A 15286-nucleotide genomic window follows, 5' to 3' on the forward strand; every position below is an offset into this window, starting at 1 on the left:
GGCCTCTGTGTGTTTGCGTGTGTGCTTTTGTGTGCATGGCAAAAACATATAATCTAAAAGGAAGAGCCTAACCGGACAGGTGAAAGGGGCTTACATATATTTAATGCAGGGGTTAGAACACTATCTGTAAACCCAAATCTTTCTCCAGCTCTGAGTGGATTAGGTGTTGATTCGTCGCACACCCTGGAATAGACCAGGCTTTTATCCACTGCACACAATGTAGCTGTTTAACATGACAATACCTTGAGGACACAAGCTTCTTATGAGGAGCTTCTCAAACCTGTTTTCAAGTGAGTGCCCGAATACGTGTACGTGTGTGTGTGTGTGTGTGTTTATCGCAAGTGACTGTCTAACCGGTTGGACAACCTGAAAGAAGAAATGCAGAACTAGTCTGACCGAACAGACAGACACAGGTAGCCTCAAAGTGAAAGAAAAAAAATCAGGCGCTACTAGTTAAACTGCGAGTTCGAAGTCCAGCGCTGCATGTCACTGGAAATAGTTTGTGGGTTCTTTTCTTTCAACGACCAACTCTGATAGGCTATTGTTGGTTGTTAAAACAGTTCGGTGTCCCAGTTCGGGGGTGGGGAGGGGGAGGCTGTCGCGGGATAGACGCACACATCTGTAATAACACGCGCACTGTCACAGCAATCAAACTCGGGAGGGACTGTGCCACCATGCCAGTGCGACAAAAAGGTAACTAAAACATTTGACTTATTATCGATGTTTGTTTTAATTCATTTATCTTGCTTTCGTTGGAAAACATACTCTTGTACTAAACTAATAACTTCGAATACGTGTGTATGAACCTGTTCATAGGTTGCGTTCATGTTGCTGGAGTCAGATCGGAAGTACTGTTTTTTACACAAACTCATTGAAAACATTAATAATATAAGGAAGGAATGTGTAGGCTTATTTTGAGAAACAATTTAAAAGCTTTTCAGTCGATGTGGTAAATTTTCCCAAATCGGAGCGTTTGCTTATTTTCAAATGTCATATTTTCTTTGCAAACAGATTTTTATCAAACGATCTTGAGATGTTTTCCTTTAAAGACAATATCTGCCTGCTTAATCATTAAAGAAACACAAGTGTAACGAGTTTTCATTAACTGTTAGGAGCTCATACATTTGGAGTTTGATGCTCCTTGAACATTGCTTCCGGTTTGATCAGCTGTTCAGACATACGAAAATGTGGTCTGGACCTTGTTTCGCTCCATCGACTCGATTGTCCTGATCCCTGTTAAACATGAGGGCATGATAGCAGTTTCCAACCCAAAAATGCAGCTTGATTTGTTTATTTGTGAAAATGCGTTTTTTTTTTTTGTTTTTTTTTTTTTAAATGTAATTTTATTATTATTGCTATTATCATGAATTGTTAAAAAAAAATCTCAGTATAACACATTTTTTTTATTCAGTTACAATTTCGTATTTAAGCCAAACAATGTTTTAAAAATCCATAAATGCGTAAATAAATAAATAAATAAAAATGCAAACCTTTATTTATTGTTTTAACTAATAATAATTGTGTTTCCAGAGAGTTCTTGGATAATTTTGGAATTCTTTTTTATTTCTTTATTGATGTCAGAGTTGTTTGTAACATCCTGCATGTTGTGTTAAGATGCTCAGCGAGCCCTGGAGCTGCTCCAGCAGTATCGAGTCAAACTGGATGAGAGACAACAAAACCAAAACCGGAGCAAACAGGCCTCTGTGGAGGATGACCGCCAGCTGCAACAATCTCTGGACAGAGTCATTGATGTCTTCCAAAGTCAGCTCTTTAGTGCTCTTCTTGGTAAGAACATTTAATCTGGGCAGCTTTCATGAAAAAAAAAAGGCAGGGTACACCCTGGACAGCTTCCCAGTCCGTTGCAGGGCCACACAGAGACAAACAACCACTCACACTCACTCCTACGGGCAATTTTAGAGTAACAAATTAATCTAACATGCATGTCTCTGGACGGTGGGAGGAAGCCAGAGTACTCAGAGAGAACCCACGCACACACAGGGAGAACATGCAAACTCCACACAGAAAGGCCACTGTCCAAGCCTCGCCCCAGCTAAGGCTTGAACTTGCAGAGTTTTTCCCCCCATCCTGGAACAACCATTCTCTTTACAGCTGCGTCACACACCAGTAACTGAATATCAATACGCTGAAACTTTTGAATGCACACCATTAGTGATTTATTAAAACAAACACTAGGTGGAAGAGTGGAAAAGAAAGAGAAAGGGACAGAGGAATTAATAGGACAAGAGACAATATTGGACTGACTTTGACTGGCTGGAAACAAAGACTGGTTGCAAGATGGATGCCATATTAGCCATATTTAGTAGGTGGCTCAAGAAAATCTGTCAAAGCTCAGTAGTGGGGCTTTAAGTGGAGCTATAACACGACCAATGACTTCATAATTGATATCAGAATATATAGGCCGGACACAAATAAAACAGAGCTGTTTATAGAAAGTTTGACCTCATAGAGATTTTATGTGTAGTATCCTTTGAAAAAAACTCTCAGATGGACTCACAGTCAGCAAAGAAAGAATTTTTTGCTTGTTTTTTAGCACCTGATAGAAAGGTATATGTGCTATTTTGAGCATGACGATAAACTGGTTAGGTCCTTGTCCCACCTGCTTTAGGTATCTATGCCTGCTCCTTTAATAGAAATACTTCATTTTTGACTCAGACCAGTGGCTTAGACCAAACCATTATTTTTGCGACAACGCCCTCTCCATATGTTTCTGTAAATGCATGTGTGTATACTTCACTAAACATAAGTCATGGCTCATTGTCTGTAAGTTGTATACTGCAACAGTATAATTTCATTTACTCCTCCATGCTTGCAGTGAAAACACCTTTCCGTTATGCAGTGTGCTGTACCTCTGTGACTACAAGAAAAAAACTAAACAAAAAAAAATCAATTTCATTCTTATATTTTTGCAGTTTGATTTCCTGTTCACTCCGAATCTTTTTACATCTTCTCCAAAACTTCCAAGTAATTTAATCTATTTACTGTGTTCGAAGAAAGATATTGAGTGATTTCGTATAAAACTTATTTTTGGATGCACAGAAGGACAAGTACAACCTTTTAGTATTGCAGTCATCATGACAAATTGGTTTAGCTGTTTTTAAAAAAAAAAATAAACATGGAAATAACAGGGAAATCAGCCATTCTGCTTTAAGGTGTGTAGCCCACAATACAGAAGCTACTTCTTGAAATTATATCCTTATGTTAACACTAGAGGTCCTCAGTGTATTACATTTGTTTTACAAATTTTGGTACTGATGTGCTTTGAAAGAATGAAGATATTGGAAATGGTTAGAATTTTTTTGCATCAGTCTGATGTAAAATTTAATATTTGGAGCAGCTCTTTTATGGCTGCAACAGATTTTCAAAGTAAATTATTTTGGCTGTTTAACAGTGAAGTTGTTAGCTTGCAGTATGTTTCATGGAGCCTAAAATAAGATTTTTAAATGTCTTTCATTTTAAAGCCAGATTAATGGACAATTAAAACCAAAGCAAAAAAAAAAAAAAAATCAAGTCCTCAGTTCAGGAAAGGTTAACACAAAAAGTTGGGAATAAATGTAAATGTACAAAGATAACAGATCCGTTTAAATGTTTTATATTCTTTGCTTCAAGTCAGCTTTATTGCACTTTATCCTTTAGCAAAAACAAGACTGTGGCTGTGATCCTAACAAGGTCAGTCAGGATGTTTCAGTTACAAAGACTGTGCACTGCAGTATTGTAAAGGTAGGAGATTTTACTTTATTCTCTCTGCCCTTCAAAAAGAAATTCTGAAATCTCTGAGACATAAAGACCATCAACTGAGACCCACTTAGAACAGCACAGAGCAGCATCAATGGCAATAGCCATGGCAATATGAAGTGCCTTGCAGGGAGAGTAGCCTAAATAATGGCTTTAATTGTTGACTTATCTGAATGGAAACCACACATAATCAATAATTTACTTTGGGACTTGTAATTAGTACCTAGTACCTTTATGTATAAAGTCATGAATATTTTTCTCCATCACAGCAACTTCTAGTGTCCTCTTTTCTCCAGACATCCAGGAATACTATGAGTTGACCATCCTGGCAGACAACAAGTGTTCTTTGGATCAAACAGACAGTCCTGGGAAGGTTCCTGACTCATGCAACCTTCCAGTAGACCATCCAGAGCAGTCAAAACCCACTTCCAGTCCCCAGAGCCCCCAAACATCTAATCAACCAACCCCTCCCAAACAAGTGACCTCTAAACCCAAGTCATTTAAGTCTCCTGCCCCTCCTGTCCCATCTGCAGCAAAACCATTTTCTCCTACAGCACAGTCCAGCAGCCCTCAGTCACAGCCAACCAAAGTCAAGTACCGTGCTCCGCTTCCTCCTGTCCAACCTGGATCCTGTAAATCATCAGAGGCAGAGACTTGCAAACCCTCTTCAGCCTCTGTTGCCATTTCTTCTAGCGTTATTGCCAGCAATGACGACAACCCCACCAGCCCCCCAAAAACATCTCCTGGAGTGTCAGAGAATGGAATCAAAACAGATGTTACAGGCACCAACTCAGCGGTTTCTTCAGAGGCCGCTGCAAAGCAGCCTAGCCTTCCTGCTTCCCCAGACCCCAACCTGGTGACCGTCTCTGCCCTCGTTACCAGCTCCATCCAAGGCCTTATGTCTCCGACAGCTCTAGACAAACCTGCCCCCCCCAGCCCCATTGCCAGGCAAGATCTCCGTGCAGCTGCAGAACCCTCCGCAGTTTCTACACCTCTGTCAATCAGTCTGGGGTCAAGCAAGGAGCCTGGATTGGATAGAGTCTCTCCCAGTAAGAGTCTAACAGACTCAAAACATGGAAAATTACCTTTTGGAGGCCAAAGCCCTACAAGTCCTTCTGCAAAGCTGAACAAAGGATTCCAGCTAAGGTATGTACAAAAACTGTTTTGTAAATTTTAACCCTTGATATTATCAATATATGTGTTAATAGCAGGTGTCATTACTTGTCACTTTTTGTTTCTTTTACCAAAAAAAGTAAATTAACTGGGAAATGTAGTCATAAATACCAGAGTACTGACTCTAAAAAAACAAAGTTGGTATTAGTTTTTGAAAATATTACTGTTTTAATAATAAAGACTGTTTTAGTTAATACAGGTGATCAGTTTTATTAATCTACTGTAGGTTTACACACCCCTTAGTTTGTGCTCATCTTGATAGAAAGAAAATAACCTTGTGTAAAAATATCTTCACTTGTAGTTTTTTCAAATTATGTAGACACAGAAGTAGTTGTCATTGAATGTGCTTTATATAATAACTATAAATATGTGTTATATGGTCTATGGGCAGATATTTGTCATAATCAAGCACTGCATTTGGAATTCAGGTATAGAACAGTGTAATAACTGGGTTTTCAGTGTTTACCACAGACAGTCTGTCTCTCTGATCTGTGTTCCCAGTCCAACCAGCCCTGGGCCAGTAAAAGTCACCTCCATTAGCCCTAGCCATGATCCAGTCCGCTCCAGGTCAACTGCAAGCCCGCTCACCCCCAACAAGGTAAGACATCTGTGGTTTCTTTGTAGAAGTGCCTGAGGAAACACACTGGAGATATCTATGCAGTTGATTAGAGAGTGAGACACACCGTCCTTCTCTGTGAAGGTGGGTGATCGTGTGTGCCAGGTGGAGAGAGTGGAATACAAAAAAAAAGCCATTTACATTTGTAAGGTCAGCTGATAAAGATTTTAATTTTTGTAGATTTTTTGGACCTTGGAGCTTCATTTGTTTGTGATTTATCTTTTGCGTCAGACAGTGCATGTCTGAATATGTTGATACCATGTGGGGCTATACGATTTGCCAGACATTGCATACAAAACAAATGATTTCATCACTTTCTGAAAGAAATCCACTCTGCGGATTGTTGTCATCTCAGCAAAGCATTTGGGTCAGATTTATGTGTGGATGCAGATTTTTTATCTTCTTGTACATCAGTAACTGCTGTTCAGTGGCTTTGTATGACCACGTCATAACTTGACATTTGGTATATAAGCAATTGTGTAGTTTTAAATTGTGGAACTGGATAATACAATAATGTGATAGTACTACAGAAGTGTAGCGCTGTCACCAAGTAAAAAAAAAAAAAAAAAAGTGACTGTATAAAATTATAACATGATATTTTTATTGTAAAAACTTGAAACATGTCTCATTATTACCTAAGTTTTATTGTAAAAAAAAAACGTGAAACAGAAGGTATTTTGTTCAGATGTTTTAACGTAGAAATATTGACGCAAAATACATTTTATGGAAATTATTTTTGTCAAGCAGAAACATTTCAGTTGTTTTTGTCAACGATTCAGTTTTCTTCTCTGATTTGTTGTACGTGCAGGAATGTGGGACAGTTATGAGCAACACGCGTCACCTGCCTGTGCATAGTGAGATGGTGCATGGGTGTTGGTTGTGTGTGTTGTATTTGGTTAGCATTTACAAGTGCTCACACCTATGGGCTTGCTTCTTTGAAAACTAAATTTACATTTATATAGACTATAGGCACTGATGGAACTGGGAAAATTACGTTGCTAATATGAAGATGTTGTCCTGTCTGGTTTAAGGGTTCACGTCAACAGATTGACACTGTGCTCAAAACCATTGTACAATCTATCCTGTAGGCAACAACCTAATCCTATCTGGTAGATATTTCTCTTACCTGGTCATGTACAGTTTCCTTATTCAAAGAGGAGTTTGTTTTCACAACAAAAGGTGTTATGTCATGCCATGATACATTTCATGTTTTTAGATAAAAAAAACTATCATGTTATAACATGATAAAGCCATGATTTTTAAAAATTTTCTTACTTTATTTATTTTTTTTTGGTTTAAAAGATCTAAACCATGTAATACACAGTTTAGGAATTTCACGGAAACGTTTGTAGTTGTTGGTGGTTGGACCACAACATAGAAAGGTGGCTTCAGCAAGCAGGTCACATGTGCAAGCTGGCTGTTTGAACATTGAATTGCTTTATATGACATAATGTGGCCACAGAAATCAATTTACGTCCGTAACATTTTATTGTTTAGTACAACCAGCAGAATGAGTTTAAAGGATTGATACTATGGGCTTTGCTGAATTGACCTTACTTCATTCTGGATTGCATTGGATGTTTTTTTTTTTTTTTTCTACATGTGATTACATGTGGAAATATGCGCTACCCTGGCTTGTTGGTGTTTTATACGACAGTTGCTTTTCTTCACATTATGTTTTGTGCATTTGGAACGAATACTTCCAGCTAAACTCTGCTTCTGTTATGATGAAGGTAATGTTAACTTTGGATGCTAAAGAGCTTCTTGTGAATAGTTATTAAGAAATATACAATAATTACTGCAAGATACTTCTTTTTGCAATTATTTACTACAATAAGTACATTATTGGGTGGTATTAAAGACCTATTAAGCCAATTAAATAGGTATAGCTACATGTTGCATCAGGTCTAAATATGTTAAACGAGGGAAAAACACATGCTGTGGTATTTTTGTTAACTATCCCATGCCAACCTCCCCAATACCCCTTCAACTACCTGCCGATGTTATCTTATGTCAAATTCAGCATTAGCTGCAGTAATCCTGTGTGTCTATAAATAGCCTGAATAAGTAAAGATTTGATAACTGTTTGAGGCTGCAAGCTGCATCCGGAGCTCAAATTCATTAATATCCACAAAGTTGAAAGTAGAGCATCCATTGCTATACTGCTGTTACTGTTTGCTCAGTGTAACCCCCCACTTCTGCCAGAGACCTGACCTGATAAAGCAGCGAAGAGTGGGGTGTGTGTAGTACAAGAATTTGTGTGTGTGCTTATGTCTGTGTATCCACATCTATCTGTGTTTGTTTGTGCATCCATGTGTATGCATCTGTGCACCAATCTTTGGAAGCTGCCTCTTTTTTTTTACGTGCTGAGTGTGCTTTGCGTGCATACTCGGATATATATACATAGATATATATTCAGAGCCATGCACTCTTCGAGGTCAAAATGTGGCAACCAGCTGCCATACAACGAAGACAGCAGTGGGGAAACAAGGGAGCGGGTGGATTGCACTGGGACAGCTGCCACGTTTCCGTGTTGGCCTCTATTTTAGCGGAGAAGTCCACCCTGTGTGCTCTGCTCAAAGGACAGGTGAAGATGGTATAAGAATCAGAGCAGAGAGAGATTGAGGGATGAAAGAAGAAGCGGAGACAAAAGCAGACAGACAGCAGAAGGATGCTACCAACAGCAACAAGCAGCTAAGTGGCAGGATGGGGAAGTTGCGGTTGGAAGATGCTTTGGTGAAAGTCTGCTTGTTGGATTTGTGAGGATGGACTGCATCTGTATCCTCACTACCAAGGTGAGACAAATGAACAGCACAGATCAGAGTGATCAGTAGTTTTTTCTTCCATTACAGCCTTTCAGAGCCAGTTGTCTCTAAATTAAACAGTTCTAAGCTTTCTTGCTGTATTCATACCTTATCAATATGGTATGACTCACAATTCGGGCACCTTTCAGCGATAAATGAAGCATGTTCTTGTAGAATAAAGCACTATAATGTGCAGGTTTTTTCAATGATGAAAATGAATTAAATCTGTTCACAATTAAGTACTATAAAATTAGGTACAGGTTGTTCATCGCACAGATGGCTTGCTGTAGTTTGTGAATGAACTGGCTATAAGGTGATACCTTTGAGAAACAAGCTGTGCTCAAGTGAAGCGTCTCTAATGGGAATGCCGAACTGTTGCTCAGCTGTTGGTCTTACAACATGTGACTCCCAGAGAGGCAGGAAATTAGGTTGCTAGGACACACACTTCAAAAGACTGGCTGGCGGTGTAGGTAGATGAATGATGGTTGACTGAACGACTAACTGGTCCATAGGTAAGAAGAAAACATGGTTAAAATTTAGGGTGGCAAAATGAAAATCATATATCATGCAAGCCTGTGCAGACTCAGAAATGCATGGCCCATTTAAGACAGTAAACTCAGTGTGTGCTGGGGTGGGTTTCGAGCTTTAAGTCCTAAACATTGCATCATTTACCTCATAACAAACAAACAAACTGCTGCAATAATGTGAAGGCCAAGTGATGCTAGAAAATGATAAATTGATAGCATTTAGCAACCTTACCTAAAACAAAAAGGTTACAGAAATATTGTCCAACAATAACAGCTGAATGAACAATGAAAGAATGCTCTTTAGAAGCGTAATTTAAAAAGGGCTTAACGGTATGGCCGTTTGGGAACTACCATGAGACATTTTATCTGTACTGCACATAGTATTTGTTTTGTTTTTCTTGCAAACCAACACAAAACTCCTGAACTCGTATCAACTATATCTGTTTCTAGCTTTAAAAAAAAAAAAAACTTGATAAAAGGCAACAGATTTTCTTTTTTTTTGGTTCTTGGATACACTTAATCTGGCATCTCAATGGCTTCCTTAGTTGGAACTAGTTAGTGGAGAAGAGATGTCCATGTTAAAGGTCACTGTGCCACTGATTAACCTGACCACTGTGTGGGTTGTCAAAGACATTATCACCTGTGAGCTGTTTATCTGCGTGACCAAAACAGTTCTAGTTTACTAAGAAAGATAAGCCCAGTTCCATTTATTTAAGCTCTTGCTTGCCATGACCTGGATGTTGTAGTTTATATCAAGTGCAAACAATTCAAACTTAAACATGATGATATGATGCACTTTCAAGCCACTGATAATGATTTAAAACATTTCTCAGATGTCAGAAATACACATATATTTAAAAATCAGATCAGGTTAGTGATGCAGATCAAAGTTGGAATTGTGTTTACATTTGAATGTCTTGGATGTCAGGCTGTCAAAATTATTACGTGAACAACCGATTGTGATCATTTGTCAGTTCTATTTTCATCATTATTATTGCATTTATTTGATATTGTTTGAAGCCAAATGAAAAGGAGGAGCCCAAAAACACAGAAATGCCGGTCTGATGGATTTCCTGCAGAGAGATGGTATTTAGTAGTACTAATTCTACTAACCTAAAAAATCCTCTATCTATCTACTACCCCACCCAGTTCACTGACTTTGAATAAAAGCCATCACTGCATTTTAAGTAATGCGGCCATTCAGTGTGGGTGAAAGAACAGTATTTCAGAAAATGTTGCAAAAGTTTAATAAGTTATATGATTTAGCAGAAAAAGCCTTTCTGTGAAACTGCTTTCCATAACTAGTTCAGCAAAGTGAATCGTATTATCAAGCATTTGAAAGAAAGTGACTAGTTGCAGCTTTGTCAGGCATTTAGTCAGAAACCCTCGACTGAAAAGCTGTGTAAACGTTATTCATATTTGAGATATTTTTGCCTACAAAATAATGTTATTCTTCTTGTGGTGTTTTTTTAATGACTACATTATCATAAGGTTTTTTAGGCTGTCTTATTATTTACAATGATGTGGCTTTCTCTGGTGCCAACAATATACAGCAAAGCTGTTTTGGGTATGCCCTACCATGAAAAGAATTAATTAAATGTTGATTCATTTGGCTGATTTATTTCAATAATTCTGAGCTTCTCCTCCTCTGTAACTCCTTAGGTGTGCTCTTTTAGATACAAGATACAAAGCACAATACTTTATTCATCCCCGAGGGGAAATTCAAGGTTCAAATACAACCCGTCCAAGATTTTACAGACAAACATAGAACCATTACACAGAACACAGATCCGGGCAGTATTTAGTTCTCCCGGCCAGCTTTATCCGGCACCGCCTTTCAGCAGACTGGAAAGAAACAACATGAGGTAAACACGGGATGGAGGAGAAAAAAAAGTAAGTTTCTCTGTACCGACCTAACAGGGCACTCTAGAGATTCGACCAAATAACCCCCAAAAAACTCAAAACAGAAAAAGCACATATTCAGACAATTACAACATAAGGAAAACACATTGGAGGGCGCGATACAGTGCTGATCTAACCACCAAGTTAACACAGGCCACCTTTTTGACAATATAATCTGTGGCAGGCGAACATGCCTCATTAACCTATTAGTCTTGCCAGATAACCTGTCCCCGAAGTGTCCTGTTGCATTCACAAGCAAACAGCAGAGATTCCATCTCACATTCAAGTGCTTAATCTGGTTTATCTGATTTAGGTAAAGGATTAAAGAAGAGAAGGTGTTTCCAAGGGTCAAGACTCAGGATTACTGTTGAAGAATATGCCTGTACATTCACTCTCATCCATCTTGATTAATTTCCATTTATCGTAAAAACTACAACCAATATGTAAAAGTTATGTTTGTTTCCAGGATACCTTTAATGATTTTATAAGCCATAGGTGTGGACCCAACAAGGAAGACAGAGAAGTTAGTTACACTGTATCTTAAAAAGCCTTTTAATAGAATGTTAAGGGTTGAAAAAAAGTACCAATATTAACAAATTCTGCTGGACTGTAAATAAGCAGCAGAGGTAATTATTCCAGTAATTTGTTCACTAGTGATTATTGTGAAGGCTGGACAGCTAAGACAAATTAGGGGAAGAAATTACACAACAAGAAAAAAATAGGAGACTCTTTTTTTTTTCCTTTAAAATTCCTAAAATAATGTAAAACCTGACATAAAATATTTACTGAATCTATAGCCTCTTCAGTTTTTCTGTTTTTATGGACTTTGTGAACCATACCGTCTGTGCCTTTGACTTTTTAATCATTATTCTTTCTGTCTTGTCCCAATCCTCTTTTCTTCCCTAGTTTAGCCAGTCCTAAATCCCACCCTGGTTTTTAGTGCAATTGTTTGGTCTTACTAAGTGTCACTATTCTCCTCTGTACAAAAAGAGCAAGAGTCTGCCCTAAGAGGCTTACCTAAGGCTGCTAATAGACTTTACAAAGGTAGAGCTATTTTAGGATAGACAAAGAAAAAAAAAAAAAAAAATACACTGAGACAGACATTGCATTTTTAGCTCGGTATTTTTTTTAAACCCATGTTTTTACTCACTCTTGGAGAAAACTCAATGCTGCATCTCACCGATTTATCCATCTGTTCCACTGTCTGGCTGGTATTGTGATGCAAGTTTGTGGAAGGGACAGGTTCAACAAGCGACTCAATGGGGAAGGCATGGCAGACGATGAGAAGAGGGAGAGAATTTCCCCAGCAGATGCAGAACAACGGCATGAAACCCAGAGATATGCACTTGGAGTAGGACTGGGATGGCGATGTAGGACTGCTTTCATAGTTTATATCAATCTCTGAACACAGTTAAGTGTCCTTCTGGCTTTTTATGAAGTAAATTGACTAAGCCTATAAGGGTCTTAATTGCCCCTGCAGTGGTACAGCTAACACCTACTGGGCTAACACGAGAGCTACATGTGAAAATGGATTACGGCGACCCTGCATCTTCAGTCAGTGTTAAGTATTTACTTTTTTTTTTTTTTTTTACAAATAACTAACAGATTGCATATTTTATTTATCTCTCTCTCTCTCTCTCTCTCTCTCGCTCTCTCTCTCTCTCTCTCTCTCTCTCTCTCTCTCTCTCTCTCTCTCTCTCTATATATATATATATATATATATATATATATATATATATATATATATATATATATATATATATATATACATACATACATATGTGTGTGTGTGTGTGTGAGAGAGAGAGATAGAGAGAGATTGAGAGAGAGAGCGTAGTCAACACATATCAGCCTGTATTTACCCCTTAAATCTGCTGCTGGTAAAATGCTACTTTACATCTATGCATTTAAAACTTGTGATACTGTCAGGCGGCAACCTCCAACGGTTAAATGTGAAGCCTATGTGGAAGTGCATAAAACTGCAGTTCCCCCCTCATCCACTAGGGGCTGGCTGCAAAACAGAGCCAATCCCCATAGACTCCCATGTTAAAAAGGCCAACTTCATGGCAGAAATAAACATGTTTACAGCCTGGTACAAAAATCCATTTTTGGTTTATAGGTCAGCTTCATGACAACTGTGGAGGGAGTGAATTTTTTTCAAACTCGCCCGTTGAAAGGTAATTTCATCTCCGAGTTCGGCATATTTAGGGGCAGGTCCTTTTGATTGACAGGTACCGATCTCTGGCTTCAAGTCAGAAGAGCATAGAACAACTGCGGTTTTTAGCCAGTTAACAACGTGACTTAGCTTTAGCCCGCTTACCTCTGTTAGCTGGTTAGCTCCCGTTATCTCGGGGTTAGTTCGGTTAGCTTTTAGCTACAGAAAGCTCGCAGTTCGCTCGATGTCAATCATCTGTCAAGACACTCACGGCTCCCCTCTCAGCTCCGCCTCTTTGCCCATGTTTGTATTTTCCGGGCAAGACGACACGCATGACACTGCCAACATGGCGATGGTAGGAACCACCCACCGAGCTTCAATTCAGCTCTTCAGAAACCTACGTGTGATGTCACAGAGGCTCCGTCTATCTCTTTATATACAGTCTATGAATAGTACATATCAAGTCATCTGAACATACCTTGCATAAAAAGATGAGTTGGCCAGTTTTATTTTTACTTAAGAAAACTTGGAGAAAAACGTGGCAGCAAACAACAAGTTCATTTTTCTATAACTGTCCCAGAGGTTCTGTGAGGTGCACAGTCTGGACAACAACTAGGAGCAGCTGAGTAATTTAGGGGAATTAATTCAGGGCAAGAGGTTGTAGCTTAAACAGCGGTGATGACTGCAGGCTAAATGATGCACCCAGCAGCATCTACACTGTCCCGCTTCTCCTGTTCTATGCTTTACAGGGTTTTGGCTTTTGCCAACTGTTCTACACCATATAAACAGAGAACACTAACTTTATTCCCTATATGAGATAAGGTTACTGGTACTGTAGTGGGGAAAATACCCACGAGCACAGCATTTTGACATTTTCTTTTTCTGTCACCTTTTTTCTGTTTTGGACCCTTGTAACTTGTTTTTTTTTCTTTGATGGCTTGTTTTCTCTTTAGTTCTGTTCAATCTTCACTGCAAGGAAGCTTACATTATTTGTTTAGCACACTCTGTGGTTCAGGCAGAGCAACAAATCCCGTTAAGCAGATGACTAATCTTTGTCAGGATGTACATATACACTTTCACACACATACAAAGATATTGACATATACAGGACAGGACACACAACTTAGTTCAGTCCAGTTAGGGAATGTCACTTCCTTACAGAAAGGAATTCATGAAATGGTGATGGTTCTCGGAGTTGTTTCTAGAGTTGAAAATGTGCAGTACTAATGATTATGTGAAAATGTTGACACTGCCTAAAATCTAAAGGGAAACAGAATACAAAGATGTGCAAATTTCAAAAAACAATATTTAATTTGCAATAGAGCATAAAAATCAGTTGTTGAAATTGGTAGTGAACTGTTTCACTAATAAACAAACACAAAACCTAAATAAAACAAACTCTCAATTTGAAATTGAGGGTAGCAATTTGTCTTCAAATAGTTAAGAAAGGACAATTTCTGCTCTTATGTATGCTTTGTTTTTTTCACAACAGCCCATGAACACTTAAGGAGTTCTGTTTCTGTACCTTTGACAGAGGATTATTGCCCCATTCTTATTTGAAATAAGATTCTACTCACTTCTACTGGTCTTAGTGTTTCAAGACTGTCTGAATCTTTTCAGCTCGTCAAAGGTCTAGAAGCTGGCAGGCTAATTTGCAGCCTGACTCTTCTACTATGAAGCCACACTGTTGTAATGAAGGCAGTGTGGATGATGGATTGCTGAAAAATGGCCAACATTCCCTGAAAAAGACATTGTGCTCTACAAAGAACTTATACTCATCAGTGTTGATGTTGTTTTTTCCAGATGTAAGTACAAGTTGCTACTTAGTTACATATGGACTAATGTAGCAGCATCTTGTTAGAGGTTCTGGCCATTGGACTGAGTTCTGATAACATATTCAATCCTTCCTTCTTCTCTTCATTTTAGAGGGTGAGTAATTCCCTAAAATAATTTTAAACTTTGATTCAATTAACCATAAAAGACGTTTCCACTTTACCCCAGTTAATTTTAAATGAGCTTTAGACCAGAGCAGCCCCTCTGGATCATGCTCACATATGCTTCCTCCTTTGGATTACAGATTATTTAAACTGTATTTTGGATGGCATTGCAAATTGTGTTTGTAGTTAATCATTTCTGGCAAAGGTCCTGCACACATGCATTGATTTCTGTGACAAAAGCATGCCTTTTTTAGTGCAGCACTTTCAGAGAGGCCAGATATCATCAGCATCTAATGTTGATTTCTGTCTTTGTCACCATCTGTCTGAATCTTTTGATGTGTCTTCAAAACTGAAGTTGAATACTCTGAATGTTACTTATTGATTTTGTTGGTATAGACTTAGGGAGCTGAATACACCTT

General features: G+C 38.5%; 1 protein-coding gene across 1 annotated transcript in view; it reads left to right on the forward strand.

Moving 5' to 3' along the window:
• The first annotated feature begins 648 nt into the window (after nucleotides 1-648).
• The window catches only part of LOC306759244 (disks large homolog 4-like), a 111891-nt gene continuing 97253 nt past the window's right edge, over nucleotides 649-15286 (forward strand). The window contains exons 1-4 of the mRNA XM_079244814.1: nucleotides 649-693; nucleotides 1615-1785; nucleotides 4050-4899; nucleotides 5428-5524. Of these exons, the coding sequence (XP_079100940.1) occupies nucleotides 675-693; nucleotides 1615-1785; nucleotides 4050-4899; nucleotides 5428-5524 (1137 nt within the window). The 5' untranslated portion in view covers nucleotides 649-674. The remainder of the gene's footprint in view (nucleotides 694-1614; nucleotides 1786-4049; nucleotides 4900-5427; nucleotides 5525-15286) is intronic.

Source organism: Telmatherina bonti (genome assembly GCF_933228915.1).
Source record: "Telmatherina bonti genome assembly, chromosome: 8".
NCBI lineage: Eukaryota > Metazoa > Chordata > Actinopteri > Atheriniformes > Telmatherinidae > Telmatherina > Telmatherina bonti.